At 45.7% G+C, this 15,551-nt stretch overlaps 1 protein-coding gene across 1 annotated transcript; it reads left to right on the forward strand.

The window, feature by feature from the left end:
* The first annotated feature begins 11,533 nt into the window (after positions 1-11,533).
* ID4 (inhibitor of DNA binding 4) lies at positions 11,534-14,926 on the forward strand. Its single transcript, XM_059688747.1, has 3 exons — positions 11,534-12,399; positions 12,796-12,854; positions 13,436-14,926. Exons 1-2 carry the CDS (start codon positions 11,959-11,961, stop codon positions 12,838-12,840), a joined length of 486 nt encoding a protein of 161 aa, XP_059544730.1. The 5' UTR covers positions 11,534-11,958; the 3' UTR covers positions 12,841-12,854; positions 13,436-14,926.
* The last annotated feature ends 625 nt before the right edge of the window (positions 14,927-15,551 follow it).

Raw genomic sequence — 15,551 nt, forward strand, 5'->3', positions numbered from 1 at the left:
CCTTGATTGTTGAAGCAAAAAACCAGGGAGGGTTTGACCTCCAGGCCAAGTGGCTGTGAGGATCAGCCGTGTCTGCAGAGAGAGAACTTCTGTCCTCTAGGGAGGTGCTAATCTAGCCTTTGCCTGAGGCTATCCGGCAAATGCCTCTGTGCAGGGCTTGGGTGGGGCGGGTCGCACAGGATCAACAGGGTGGGCCAGAGAGAGCAGTTATGGCGGCTCTCATTCCTGTCCCCAGGGGCTCTGCCTCTCTGAGTCCCAGCACACACTGCAAAGCTCGGAGAGAAAGCTGCACTCGCTCTGACCGAAGCCAGACAGTCCCGTTTCTCCCGTTTGAGTCTGAATTCCTAAAGACTCGCCTGTATCTGGAGCTCAGAGCCTGAGACTCCCTCCCGATTGAAAACGCCAACTGCGCCCTCTGCCGCCAGCCCGCTCCGCGCACTCCGCACCTCATAATTTGACTTCAGCACTGCGCCTCCTCTGAGTGTCCGTATGCGTTTCTCTTTCCTCCTAGTTGTAGGACTTCCACTCAGCCAGCGTTCCTGTGGTTCTGGGTGATGTCTGTTCCGTGTTTTAGTTTCACTTTTGAAGTAGTTGTTCAAAGCAGCAAACTCCGGCGTTAGCCTATGTCGCCATCTTGGTTCTCCTATATATTTAGATAGTACTAGAAGACCTAGCCATAGCAATCACACAAGAAAAAGAAATAAAAGGAATCGAAATTAGGAAAGAAGAAGTAAAACTGTCATTATTTGCACATGGCACAATACAATAGAGAATCCTAAAGATTACACCCAAAATTACTAGGACTGATGAGTGAATTCAGTAAAGTAGCAGGGCACAAAATTAATATTTAGAAATTGGTTTTATTTTTATACACCAATTAAAGGCCCAGGGCACAAAATTCATGCACAGGTAGGGTCCCTAGTGGCTGCCGGCTGCCAGCAGGGGCCTCCCTTCCTGTGGCCACCTGCTTCTGCCACTGCTGACCAGGGAGGGGCCAGCCAGGAGGAGGGGCTGCGGGCTGTTGGCCAGCTGGCCCTGCACCTGGTCAAACTCCTGGTCTAGGGGAGAATTTGCATATCAGGCTTTTATTATATAGGATGATAAACTATCAGAAAGAGAAACTAAGAAAACAATCTCATTTATAATTGCATCAAAAAATAAAATAAAATAAATAAGTTTAACCAAGGAGGTAAAAGACCTGTACTCAGAAAATTATAAGACACTGAAGAAAGAAACTAAAGAAGACACAAATACAGTGGAACCTCAGTTCTCAAACTTAATTCGTTCCAGAAAGCTATCCGAGAAGCGATTTGTTAGAAAACTGAATCATTTTTTTCCCTTTACAAATAATGTAAATTGAATTAATCTGTTCTAGACCCCCAAATGATCCCGTTTTAACCTTTCTTATATACAGCATATATCTAATATACTGTTTAATCTATAAACACTTCTTAAATTTATGGAACCATCCCCTTCTAGCCTTAGACAAATTTTTCATATATCACTGCCTTCAAAACGCTATCACTGGCTAACTGTTTTTCCTTTATCCAATCAACAACAGTTTTTCTACCTATTCAATTGCCTGTGATTATTGTTTTGTGAGCACTTTCACACCCTTAGCAACATTAGCACTCTTTATGTTTTAAAATTGTGCTAATCATTGATTTCCACCAGCAACAAAAGCATTCTCTCCTTTGTTGCCTCAGAGACACTTTTTGTCATGCTGAGGTATCCACCTGAAAGGGTTGTCAGATTGAAAACTGAAGTTTTGGTGGACAACTGAGACATTTTTTCTGTGAACAACTGGGTCCAGAACTGAATTGTTCAAGATGGAAGACATTTGAGAAACGAGGTTTGACTGTAAATGGAAGCATATACCAGGCTCATGTATAGGAGAATTAACATGATTAAAATGTCCATCCTACCCAAAGCAGTCTATATATTCAAGGCAAACCCTATCAAAATACCAATGGAATTTTATCACAGAATTAGAACAAATAATCCAAAACTCTATATGTAACCACAAAAGACCTTGAATATCCACAGCAATCTTGAGAAAGTAGAACAAAATTGGAGGTATCACACTATCTGATATCAAACTCTACTACAAGGCTATAATAATCAAAATAGCATGGTAATAGCATAAAAACAGACACATAGATCAGTGGAACAGAATAGAGAATCCAGAAATAAACCCACACCTATATGGTCAGTTAATATTTGACAAAGGAAGCAACAATATACATTGAGGCACTGACAGTCAATTCAATAAAGGGTGTTGGGAAAATTGGACAGGTACAGGTACATGCAAAAAAAAAAGAAGAAGAAAGAAAGAAACTAGACTACTTTCTTATATATGTAGCCATATATAAGAATAAATTTAAAATAAATTAAAGACTTGAAACCATAAACCTCCTAGAAGGAAACATAGGCAATATACTCTGACAGTTCTCTTAGTAATATTTTTTCTGGTATATTTTCTCAGGCAAGGAAAACAAAAGAAAAAATAAATAAATGGGACTATATCAAAAAGTGGGACTATATCAAACTAAAAAGTTTTTACAACGCAAAGGAAACCATCAATAAAGTGAAAAGACAACCTATTGAATGGGAGAACATAATTGCTAATGATAGATCTGATAAGAGGTTAATATCCTAAAATTATAAAGAACTCATACAACTCAACACCAAAATAACAAACAATCCAATTTAAAAATGGGCAGAGGACTTGAATAGACACTTCTCCAAAGAGGACATACAGACGGCCAATAGACATATGAAGTCACTAATCCACTAATGGTCAGAGAAATGCAAATTAAACCACAATGAGATAACATCTTACACCTGTCAGAATGGCTATTGCTAATAAATCCACAAACAAGTGCTGGTGAAAATGTGGAGAAAAGGGAACCCAAGTGCACTGTTGGGAAGATAGATTGGTGCAGCCACTACAAAAAACAGTGCGGAGGTTCCCTAATAAATTAAAAACAGAATTACTTCATGGCCCAGAATTTCCACTTCTGGGTATATATTTGAAGAAACCCAAAACACTAATTCAAAATGATATATGCACCCTTATGTTCACTGCCCAAGTGCCCATCAATAGAGGAGTAGATAAAAAAGAGGTGGTACATATATACAATGGAATATTACTTGGCCATAATAATAAAATCTTAAAATTTGAGACAGCAGAATGGACCTAGAGCAGGGGTGGGCAAACTTTTTGACTCAAGGGCCACAATGGGTTCTTAAGCTAGACCGGAGGGCTGGAAAAAAAGTATGGATGGAGTGTTTGTGTGAACTAATATAAATTCAAAGTAAACATCATTACATAAAAGGGTACGGTCTTTTTGTTTTTTTTAGTTTTATTCATTTCAAATGGGCCGAATCCGGCCTGTGGGCTGTAGTTTGCCCAGGGCTGACCTAGAGGGTATTCTAAATGAAAAAAGTCAGTAAGAGAAACACAAATACCATCTGATTTAATTTATGTGTGGAGTCTAAAGAACAAAAAAACACAAACATATAAAACAGAAACAGACTCATAGATACAGAGAAAAAACTTAAGGCTTCCAGATGGGGGTGGGTGGGTTTGGGTAGCTGGGTAAAAAAAGAATTAAGAAGTACAGATTGATAACTACTAAATAGTCATGGCATTGTAAAGTACAGCATAGGATACGTAACCAATAATATTGTAGAACTATGTATGGTGCCAGGTGGGTAACATAATTAATCAGGGGGAGGAGATCACTTTATAAATTATATAATTATCTAACCACTATGCTGTACACCTGAAACAAATCCTATCTAATAAAAGAGAAACATGGTAATTAGCCATACCTTCGCTGCCCTTCCCATTGGCTAATCAGGGTGATGTGCAAATTAACTGCCAGCCAAGATGGTGGCCAGCAGCCAGGCAGCTTGAAGCGAACATGAGGCTTGCTTGCTTCAGTGACGGAGGACTCCAATGTTCCCCGCCTGCCCCTGCTTGACTCTGAGCTTGCAGTTTGAAACATTGTTACAAATATAGAAGCTAAACAAAATCCCAGAAACCTGCTTTCAGCAGCCGAGGCCTAAGAGCTGGAGCCAAGCCTCAGAGCTAAAGCTGGCCCAGAATTAAAAAAGAAAAAAGAAAAAAAAGGAGCGGTTGGAAGCTTCAGTCACCCGCCAGCCTGAAAACAGCCCTCAGCCCCTCATCCAGACTGGCCAGGCACCCCAGTGGGGACCCCCACCCTGATCCAGGACACCCTTCAGGGCAAACCAGCCAGCCCCCACCCGTGTACCAGGCCTCTATCCTATATAGTAAAAGGGTAATATGCCTCCCAGCACCGGGATCAGCAGAGCCGCGAGGCCTCCCGGCACCAGGATCAGCGTGACAGCAGGCAGCGCCCAAACCCCCTGATCGCCCTGAGGCTCTGTGTGTGACAGGGGGCGGGGCCACAACCTCCCTATTGGCCCTGCTCTGTTCGTGACAGGGGAAGGCACTCCAACCCCCTGATCAGCCCTGCTCTGTGCCTGATAGGGGTGAGCTCCCCAACCCCCTGATTGCCCTGCGGCTCTGTGTGTGACAGGGTGCGGCACCCCAACCTCCCTCCCCCGGGCCCTGCTCTGTGTGTGACGGGGTAGAGCCATAACCTCCCCATCGGACCTGCCCTGAGTGTGACGGGGTGCGACGCCCCAACCCCCTGATCCGCCCTGCTCTGTGTGTGATAGGGCGGAGCTCCCCAACCCCCTGATGGGCCCTGTTCTGTGCGTGACATGGTGGAGCTCCCCAACCCCGTTATCGACCCTGCTCTGTGCGTGACAGGGTACGGAGCCCCAACCCCCCCTGATGGGCCCTGCTCTGTGAGTGACAGGGGGCAGTGCCCCAACCCCCTGATTGGCCCTGCTCTGTGCATGACAGGGGGTGGCACTGCAACCTCCCCATCGACCCTGCCTTGAAAGTGACAGGGGGCGGTGCCCCAACATCCCAATCGGCCCTGCCCTGAGCGTGACTGAGGGTGGCATTGCAACCTCCCGATCCGCCCTGCTTTGTGCATGACAGGGGTTGGTGCCCCAACTCCCCAATCGGCCCTGTTCTGAGCCCGACCAGGGGCTGCACCTAGGGATTGGGCCTGCCCTCTGCCACCCATTAGCAGGCCTAAGCCAGCAGGTCGTTATCTCCTGAGGGGTCCCAGACTGCGAAAGGGCACAGGCCAGGGGTGAGCGACCCCCCCTCCCCCCCGAGTGCACAAATTTTTGTGCACTGGGCCTCCAGTCCTAATATATAAAAACCCTGGGTCCGACACAACCAGAGGCTCCACCAACCGGAAGTCAGTCCTGCAGCCAGCGCTAGGTTGCTGTGGCGACCCAGCACTGACTGCTGAGGGGGCTGCTAATCAGGCCTAGAGAGAAGCCTGAAGAGAGAAGCAGGGTCTGATCCGTAGCCTTTGTGGCAGCTGTTGATCAGCACTTGCCTCTCTCTTTCTCTCCAGCAGCCGTGCCTCCATTTCTCTCCAGGCCTCCACGAGGGCTGCTGATCAGCCCTGCCTTTCTGATCAAGTCCCGTTGATAGGCCCAGAGATGCTGACTGGCATAGAAACTGACCAATCAGAACCAAATCTGGGTGAAGTGTGAGAAGCCATGACTGCTTAGGAGGAGGAGCTTTTGTCGCTGACTGGCATAGAAACTGACCAATCAGAACCAAATTGGCCATCAGAGGAGGGCAGTTGGGGGCCATCAGGCCAGCAGGGGAGGACAGTTGGGGGTGAGATGAGGCTGGCAGGGGAGGGCAGTTGGGGGCGATTGGGCTGGCAGGAGAGCAGTTAGATGTTAGTCAGGCTGGCAGGGGAGCAGTCAGGGGGTGATCAGGCTGGCAGGCAGAAGTGGTTAGGGGCAATCAGGCAGGTAGGCAGGCAAGTGGTTAGGAGCCAGCAGTCCCGGATTGTAAGAGGGATGTCTGACTACCGGTTTAGACACGATTCTTGTGGAATCGGGCTGGCAGTCAGACATCCCCCGAGGGGTACCAGATTGAAGAGGGTGCAGGCTGGGCGAGGGACCCCCCCCCCCAGTGCACAAATTTCATGCACTGGGCCTCTAGTATAAAATAATGTTGAATGTCAATTGTAATTGAAAAATAAAAAAACTAAAAAATTAAAAGAGAGATTATAAATGCCTATTTATGGAAATTAATAGACAAACTCTAGTGGATTCAGGGAAAGAACTCTTTTGAGATCCAGTAGTTAATTTTAAAATTAGTCCTTTTAACAGTTTTATGCAGATATAATTGGCTTATAATAAGCCACATGTTGTATAAATAATATATACACATGTATATATGTACATATACTAGTATATATATTTTTCACAACTTAAGTGTTGACATATGCCCTTGAAACTATTACTACAATCAATTTAATAAACATATCTATCATTCTCACGCCCCTTTATTTGCTCATGCCTCTTTGTGACCCTTGATATATGATTTTATTTCTGTTGGATAGATGTCTAGCAGAAAAATGAATAGGTCATAGGGTATGTGTCTGTTTAACTTTTTAAGAAGCTGCCAAACTGTTTTCCAAAGTGGTTTTCCTCAATTTGCATTCCCACCAGCAATGTAGCGAGTTCTACTTGTTCGACATCCTCACCAACATTTAGTCTTTGATGTGATTAGTCTTTTTAATTTTGCATGATAGAAGGAAACAACTTGTGATGTTGAGCATATTTTCATGTGCTCATTTGTCATTTGTATATCTTATTTAGTGGACTATCTGGTCAAGTATTTTGTCCATTTTTTAATTGGGTTGTTTTCTTACTACTAAATTTTGAGTGTTCTTTGTATACTCCGGGTATGTTTTTATATATTTTGGAAACACGTTCTTTTTTTAATTAAAAAGTTTTGGGTGACATTAGTTAGTAACATTATATAAGCTTCACGTGTACAATTCTGTAGTACATCATCTGCATACTGTGTTGTGTGCTCACCATCCAGAGTCTGGTCTCCTTCAGCCGCCATGTATTTGACCCCCGCCCCCCTTACCCACAAGTTCCTTTCTGAAGAAATTCACAAACTGACTAACATTCATATGAACTGCAACATACACAGAATAACCAAAACAATTTTGAAAATGAGTCAATCAATACTCTCTGATTTCAAGATTTATTATAAAGCTACAGTAAGCAAGACAGTATGGTCATGGCGTGAAAACAGACTAATAGGCCAATGGAATAGAATTCACAGGCCAGAAATAGACTTTTTCATATACATAAGCAATTTTCAACAAAGGTGCAAACACAACCCAATGAAAAAAGGATATTTTTTTTCTACAAAGGGTGCTAGAACAATTGGGTATACATATGCAACAGTATTAACCTCAATCCAAAGGTTGAATCATATACAGAAATAACCTCAAAATAGATCATAGACCAAAACATAAAACCTAGAACCAGCACTGGCTACATAATTTTCAGACCCAGTACAAAATGAAAATGCAAGCGCCCTGGTTCAAGAATTACTGAGCATTGCAAGATGGTTTCATCAGTGCTTTAAACCAATAGGCCCTTCTAAGCACAGGACTCGGTGTGACTCCGTAAGGTGAATGACCATGAAGCCAACCCAGCCCCCCAAACTGTAAAACATCTAGATGAAAACATAGAACACCTTTGTTACTTTGGGTTATGCAAAGCTTTCTCAGATAGATACAATACCAAAAACATAATCTACACAAGAACAAATTGATAAACAAAACAAAAAACTTCTGCTCTCAAAAGATTCTTAAGTGAATGGAAAAACAATCCACAGACTTCAGATAATGTTTACCAAAAATAATAATACATTTTCACATTGTTTACACACTTATGAGCCAGGCACTGTTCTAAGAAATATATACAAGTTCTTGTATATGTATAAGAACACCTTTTAAAGGAGATACAATTTTTATCCTCCTTTCATATATATGAAAGGCACAGGAATTTTAAAATTCAGCTTCATGATAAAAAACTAGGAGCCAAAATCAGAACCCAGGCTGCCTGACTTTTGCACCCATGCTTTTGGCATCTCCTAAGGTAAAAACAAATGACACCTCTTTCTTTCATTTTTCTGTCCTTAATTTGTTTGAGGCGGACTTTAAAAATCACCTATTTCTTATTTCAACAGACTACCTTTTAAAACTCCTAACGTAGGCATTTTTGCTGGACACATCTGCCCAGCTGTGTTCAATATATAACATTCCCTTTTTATAAGCCTTTTCAAAGATGGGGCTAACCAAAAGGTTATCTGTGCTCCCGGGACTGGCATCAGCAATCCCAGGGTAGCACAAGTAAGTTAGTAGCGCTTCCTGCCAGATAAAGCAGCCTTGAGCTTGAACTGCCACATTGCCCAATTTACTCTTTTGGAGCAAGGGACATTCCTGTTGCAGAGGACATAGTGGTTTCTTATGCCCAGAAAGAATGCCTGTGCCTCCTTCAGTGGCCAATTACATCTAGAGAGAGACCAAGGCATGGGAACGCTCATGTTTATCTGTGTGTCTGAGCCCACCCACTGTTTCACTGCCGGCCATGGAGAAAGAAGTATCAAGTCCTAAAAAGGCATTTGCGCTGAATAGCACAATATGCTTGGATACCCTCACTTCATGTAAACACAGGGCGATTGTGAATTCTGAGAGCCTGGGTGTTACAGTTCAGCAAGGGTCTGATTAGCCTCTAGAATGCATCCCCAGAAAGGGCTGCAGACCTCTTTGTCTGGAGGAGGGGTGTACACATGACTCTGGTCACCAGGGCTTCCTAGCAATTCTATGAATATTTCATCCCAGCTTCCCATAGAGGAACATTCTGCTAGTCTCTAGCACTCTCGTGGCAAAGGGCTTTTGGCTAGCCCAGCTTATTTTTACAAGTGCGAGTGAAGCATTTTGATGTAAAAGGAAGAGTCGTGGGAAACTAAATTTCCTTCTTTGCACGATAGAAATAACGTAGCTTGTACGTTTTTTGCCAAAAGCTGGTAATTGCTGAGTAAACTCTGTTTTGAACTATCAGTGCGGAGAGTCTTTTGTGACTTCAGCTTTGACGTCATGTAAGTGCCTCTGCCTAAAAATCAAAACTATACATTGTGTCACCCTTCATAGTCTCTGGTTTCAGGGACCAAAAAGCACAGGGTCTTATTCTTTATTTCCATTGTATAATATTCTCCGTAGCGCTTTACTTTTTAATGTCTCTGTGTCTCCCAACCTTCAAGAAGAAGAATACAATAACTGGTTTTGCCTACTCTGCTGGCAGGATTTGGGGATCACATTTTTCCTGGGTGTTCTTGTTCATGTGGCTGGGGAACATTCCTTTGAACTTATCCCCACAGATACTCAGCCTTTCTGATTTTAAGTCAGTCAGAGAGAGCAACTCCAACAAAACTTGAAACAGAGGCACTTGGCACCTGCCACACCCAGGGCATGGCCCTCTGAGATTTGCTGAAGTCCAAAAAGATGAGTATGATTGTCTCTTTGTGTCAACTACTTAAAAGTTAAAATTTAATTTTAATCAAGGTAGGATATGTAAAGTTTTGAAATGTGAGTGTTCCCTGGGCATATCAGCACAGTTAACTTTCTCCAAACAGAGAAAGATCATAGGTTTTAAGTTTTGGAGCAGCTTTTAAACTCTAGGAAAGAGAAAAATCAATGTCATGACATGTCTGTACATATATCCATTTATTATCATCATCTGTGCAGATCTGACTGTCTCCAAGATTACAGCTTATCCCCACTAGTGCTCCCTCAACCAACTTTCTATCTGAAATAACAACATTCTCTCTGCTTTTATACTAATATAAGAATATATAAAACGTTGCCTGTATTTAGAAAAGAAAGCCTTTCCTTTGGGTTTTATAATTCTGCTTTTCTTGATAAGTGTGCATGTAGAGTGTAGACCATCTATATAGGCAGGTAAGTAAAAGAGAATGTCACCTGCTTTATATACAGTAATGTATAAGGATTAGGGGAGAGGAGGGTGGTGAAACCAGCATTAAGTACTTCTCATTTCATCAGGAAAAAGGAATGTGCTCTGAGAAAATAGTAGTGCAATAGTCATAAGGTATCCCACGTGGCTAAACAAAACACCTGCCTGCTGCAGGTACGTCAGTTCTGGGAAAGGAGAGCGGGTTTCCTTACAGAGGGTGGAGAGGAAGAGAGGAAATCCACATCTGATTCAATTGTCTATGAAAACGAAGGTGCCAATCCGTATCATGCACGCGAATGAAAATAACTCTTGAGTTAATGCATCGCTTAGCTTGTCTAAGATGGGAGGTTTGCAGGGTGAAGGCACTCAAAATTCTTGTGTCCACTGACGGGGGTCTGTATGCTAATTTCTCACCGGAGGGCTCCATTTTTTGTTAAAGAGTTCACACAAGGCCCTATCAAAGTTCATCGTGCAATTTTGTTTTGAGCCCTTGAAGGACAGTTTTTATCTTACTCTATTAGAAATCTAACAGAACCGTCCTTAATTAGCAGGCTTTTCTGCAGAGTGAGGCCCAAGCAGGACTCCAGGGACTGGAAGTGTGAATTTTAATGCTTTGTTGCAAAAGGAGGAGACTCGAGATATTCGCAGCATCTTATTTAAAGCGGGATACGCTGACATAACGTGAAGCGGTGCATTGATGGCCTACATTAAGTTACAGATATGAATTTTACATAAAACGGATTGATATTACATGTCATGGTAGAATTTTAACTACTCCCTGCCCATGCATTTTTAATATTTACATGTTCTAATTTAATGCTCAAAAGCAACTGCATTTCTTGAGCCCACTTTTGTGTTTAGACAGGCAAAAGAAAAACCCTACGACGTTTTTTGTTTTATTTATATTTCCTTTCAGCAAAAATCTGCATTCGGCATTCTTTCCTTTTTGCCCCCTTAAGCATTAAACCTTTTCTAAAAGGAAAACGGAAAGGCTACGCATTCCATTCCATCATTATGGTTTCGGCAATTGTGAAAAGGCAAATAATGAAACGGCGAGGGAAAAACACAAAACAGAAGGAACGTGCCTTCTTGAAAAGCGTCCTTCTTAAGGCGCTGGAATCCCAGGTATGGAGTGAGGATGGGTGGCGGGTGGAGGGTCCCTACGCACCGCGCTATTCGAGGTGGCAGGATATCCTCGCGCAGGGCTCAGCGCTCCTGCAGCAGCCTGAGCCGCGGGAGAATGAATTCCAGCCGCACATTCCCGCAGTTCTTCGCAGGAACTTCTCCCTCTTTCCCCTCCCTAGGGCACACACCAGCCTGGCCGGGCTCCCACCCAGCTCTTTTCTCAGAGCCCCGACCTACGGCGTTGACGGAATGGAGTGCCCTTCCCATTGGCCGGAGCGCCATTCCCTAGGTGGTACTGTCTGCCTGATTGGCTGGCCACTCCCGACCCCCCGCCTACCCCTCCGCTCGGGTTGCCCGGCTCCCCGCCCCCCAGCGCTGCCCCGAGCCTCCGCCCTCGCTGGCTCCCTCCGCGCTCCCAGCCCCGCTCCACTTGGCTGGCGCGGGGACCCGGCCCGCGCGCTGGCCCCGCCCCCAGGGCGCGAGGCTCTATAAATACAGCTGCGCGTCGGGCAGGGCGAGAGCGGGGAGGAGGCGCGGTTGTGAGTCAGTCCCGGGATTGGGGAAACCTCAGGCGTTGGGGGAGCGCGGCGGCGACAGGGCTATACTCGGAGCTCCGAAGGGAGTGACTGGGACCCGGTAGGCTTCTTTCCTGCCGGTGCTTTTGAGATTTCTGCCTTTTGGTCCCGGCCGAGTGTCGCCCACTGAGCAGAGATTCCCTTCGCAAAACCCGGAGCGACCCTCCAGTCAATTGTTGGGCTCCGGATCCTTAAGAGCTTTGCGGTGCCCAGAGCGCGCCGGGCGCGAAGGCAAGGGGAGTGGAGTCGGCCGCGCGCGGGGGCCCAGCGCTTGCCTTCCTCCCTTCCTCCCTCCCTCGCTCGCCCTAGCGGGTCCGCTCGCACCGGGCGCAGGGCGCGCGCCATGAAGGCGGTGAGCCCCGTGCGCCCCTCGGGCCGCAAGGCGCCGTCGGGCTGCGGCGGCGGGGAGTTGGCGCTGCGCTGCCTGGCCGAGCACGGCCACAACCTGGGTGGCTCGGCGGCCGCGGCGGCGGCGGCGGCGGCCGCTCGCTGCAAAGCTGCCGAGGCGGCGGCCGACGAGCCGGCGCTGTGCCTGCAGTGCGATATGAACGACTGCTACAGCCGCCTGCGCAGGCTGGTGCCCACCATCCCACCCAACAAGAAAGTCAGCAAAGTGGAGATCCTGCAGCACGTTATCGACTACATCCTGGACCTGCAGCTGGCGCTGGAGACGCACCCGGCTCTGCTGAGACAGCCGCCACCGCCGGCGCCGCCGCACCACCCGGCCGGGACCTGTCCGGCCGCACCGCCGCGGACTCCGCTCACGGCGCTCAACACCGACCCGGTGAGAGGCCCGGCGTCCACCCGGGCGCACGTCGCGGGGGTACAGGAGGGCGGTGACTGGCCGCGGGAGCTCCCCTTCTCCGGGGCCTGGGTGGCCGAAAAGGACCGCACTCCCACCCCCCTTCTCCGGGCGCCTGGGGCCGCCAACATTTGGCTGGGCACGGAGAGCCCGGGTCCGGGTGAACGCGCGGGGCGGGACTGGGCTGGGGCGCTTCCTGGGCTGTCAAGTCCAGCCTGTTTCCCCGGGGGTGGGAAGGTGGGGAGGGGGGGTCCCCGGGGCTGCAGGCTAGGGTGGGGGTTCTCGAGCGCCAGCCCGATTTCCCAGGGCGAATCGAGGGCAGCAACGAGTGTGTGTTTGCGCTGCTAACCCCCCCCTTGGTGTCCGTTGCTGTTGCAGGCCGGCGCGGTGAACAAGCAGGGCGACAGCATTCTGTGCCGCTGAGCCGCGCGGTCCAGGTGAGCGCGCCTTTCTTTCCCTTCTCGAGTGGCCGGTCACCCGAGACGCCTGTCCTCCGGGGCTTCCGGTGCCAGGCACCACCGAGTTCTTTGCCCCCAGCATTTCTGAGGGCAAACTCCCAAGAAGGCGGACCACCCCGTCTCTCTCCCTGCCAGCCAGTTAGCAACTGAAGCTGTACTTCGCTTTAGTAACTGGGGCTTCACTCGAAATGAGGGAGGGATCCGCTCCGGTCCCCGCCACCCCCTGGCCTCCCCCGGTGACCCGCGGGCTCTGGCTGCCTTCTCCCCCGCCGAGGGCGTGGGCACTGCCTGACGTCCCCCCCCCCCCCCCCCCCGGTGCATTCTGACAACCACAAAAGCGAGGGACGCGGGCATCGCCCCGGAGTGGGTCCCCTCTCCGGGCTTCCCGGGGGCCCGCAGCTGCCTGCTCGGCGCCTGGCCGGCCGCGGGCTGCGGGTGTTGTCTGACCCGGTGGTTTGTTTTGGGTTGTTGATCAAGCATGTCTTGAGTTTGGTCGGTGGCGCCAGTTAGTCTGCAGCGGGGAGGTTCCCACACCCCCTCTATTCATTCCTCTTCCACAGGTGTGCGGCCGCCGGAGCCGGAGCCAGGAGACTAGAGAGGGAGGGGGAAGAGCAGAAGTTAGAGCAAAAGGCACCGGAGGAAAGGAGAAAACATCGGCAAATCCTAGAAACGTTTTCACCCGTCATTCCAAGAGAGAGGGAAAGGAAAGAAAAATAAAACTTACATTTTTTTTTTTGCACGTTCATAAATATTCTACATCCCGTATTCTCTTTTGTCTCTTCATCTGTAACCGCTGTGAATTATACACTTCTGTGTTTTTGGTTTTTTTTGAGGTGCAGTTAAACTTTTAAGCTTAAGTGTAACAGAACTGATAAATAGAAAGGCAAGAGTAAATGCGACTTTAGAAGCCTACTTGTGACCAAGGAGCTCAATTTTTGTTTTGAAGCTTTACTAATATACCAGAGCATTGTAGATACATTTTTTTTTTACATCTATTGTTTAAAATAGATGATTAAAATGGGGCAGGGAACTTTCTCTTTTTCCCTGCAAGAATGTTACATATTGTATAGATAACTGAGTGACATTTCATACCATGTATATATAGAGATGTTCTATAAGTGTGAGAAAGTATATGCTTTAATAGACTACTGTAATTATAAGATATTTTTAATTAAATATTTTTTTGTAAATATTATGTGTGTCTTTTTTTAAATCTATGGGAATATTTCTTTTGGAAAATTATTTTTCAGCTCAATTGCAGAGCTCTTGATATTTTGAATGTCTTTTTCTGTTTGGCTTGGCTTTTAATTTGTTTTTGTTTTGCGAAGTACCGTGTAGAATCGGAAGTAACAGTTATAGCTAGTGGTCCTGCATGACTGCATGAAATGTTTAATCACAAAATAAACTTGTTCTGAGTCCATTCAAATGCCTTTTCTTTAACCTAGATTGAAATCCTTGTATTTGAAGCATACATGTTGGAAAGATAGTTTATCAGTTTTTAAGTACAGGGCTTGATAGTGTAATACAAAACATAGAGTCAGTGTTTGTTATTTGTGTTTTGATTGAGGTCAACATGGACTCTGAATGATTTTGCATATGGGATAGGGAAATGCTTGGATCCTTAAGGAGTTTATGAAATCTGTTAAAGTGGGGGGGGGGGGAAAGCTTATCATTCTTCATTTTACACTACAGTTTCATGTTTGTACAGATTATTTAAATCATAGAAATGAAAAATGTTCTCTGCTTGCTACCAAAGGACAACCTCTTGGAAATGAACACTTTCTGCTTTCCTTCCTCCAAAGAATATTAATAGGCAACAGTGAGAGAAAAAAATAAAAAGGCATAGTGGCAAACCCTTCAAGCAGGGATAAAAGTCGATCTTCAAACATTAACTTAAGTAGACCAAAAATTGATGACCACCTCTAGATTATTTTTTTATAAAAATGATTTTCACTATAGCTATGTTAGTTACCGGTAAACTGTCCAATCTCTTGTGATGTGTAACTTTTACATGTGAATATTAAAGTAGATTTATCTGTCTTGTACTGTGATTTCTGGTCTCATTTCTTCAAAACCTTACTTCTAAGACTTTCTTTTCTAAGGAAGGTAATATTTTCTAGGTTAGATGGGACTGTCAGGGCCTGTGAACATTGTACATTTAATGTGATCAGTACTTTACACACCAGTTACAAGGAATTTTTAGAGTGAGAATTAAGTAGGATTTAATTGGGTGCTTTGTAAATAGTCAACTGTGTGTATAACGTGGTCTGTTTGATTTTTAAAAGGAAAGGATTTGTTTCAGATTATACAAGAATAAAAGTATTATAGACCCAAGGGACTTTTATGAGGTCAAAGTCAAATGCCCATATAGGAATATGAAATATCATGGTGCCTAGTAAGTGGGATTGGTAGTGTCTCAACAGAAATGAACAAAGTTAATGCTAGTAGGTTAAAATAAACTGAAAGGTTAGAAAAATCTGCCCTCCCCCAGCATGTTCTCCCCTCAGTTTTGACAATTCACTAGTCTTAGGTATTTTTAGAATTTGATGTTTGATGTTGAGCCTTATAAAGTCAAAGGACTGCTTGTTTAGGTGAGGTTCATTTTTACTTTTTATACTGTTCGTTTTTGTCACACATCAAGAGGAAAACACAAGGCTGCTGGAATTCCAAATCTGA

This window comes from Myotis daubentonii, chromosome 3, assembly GCF_963259705.1.
Source record: "Myotis daubentonii chromosome 3, mMyoDau2.1, whole genome shotgun sequence".
Classification (NCBI taxonomy): domain Eukaryota; kingdom Metazoa; phylum Chordata; class Mammalia; order Chiroptera; family Vespertilionidae; genus Myotis; species Myotis daubentonii.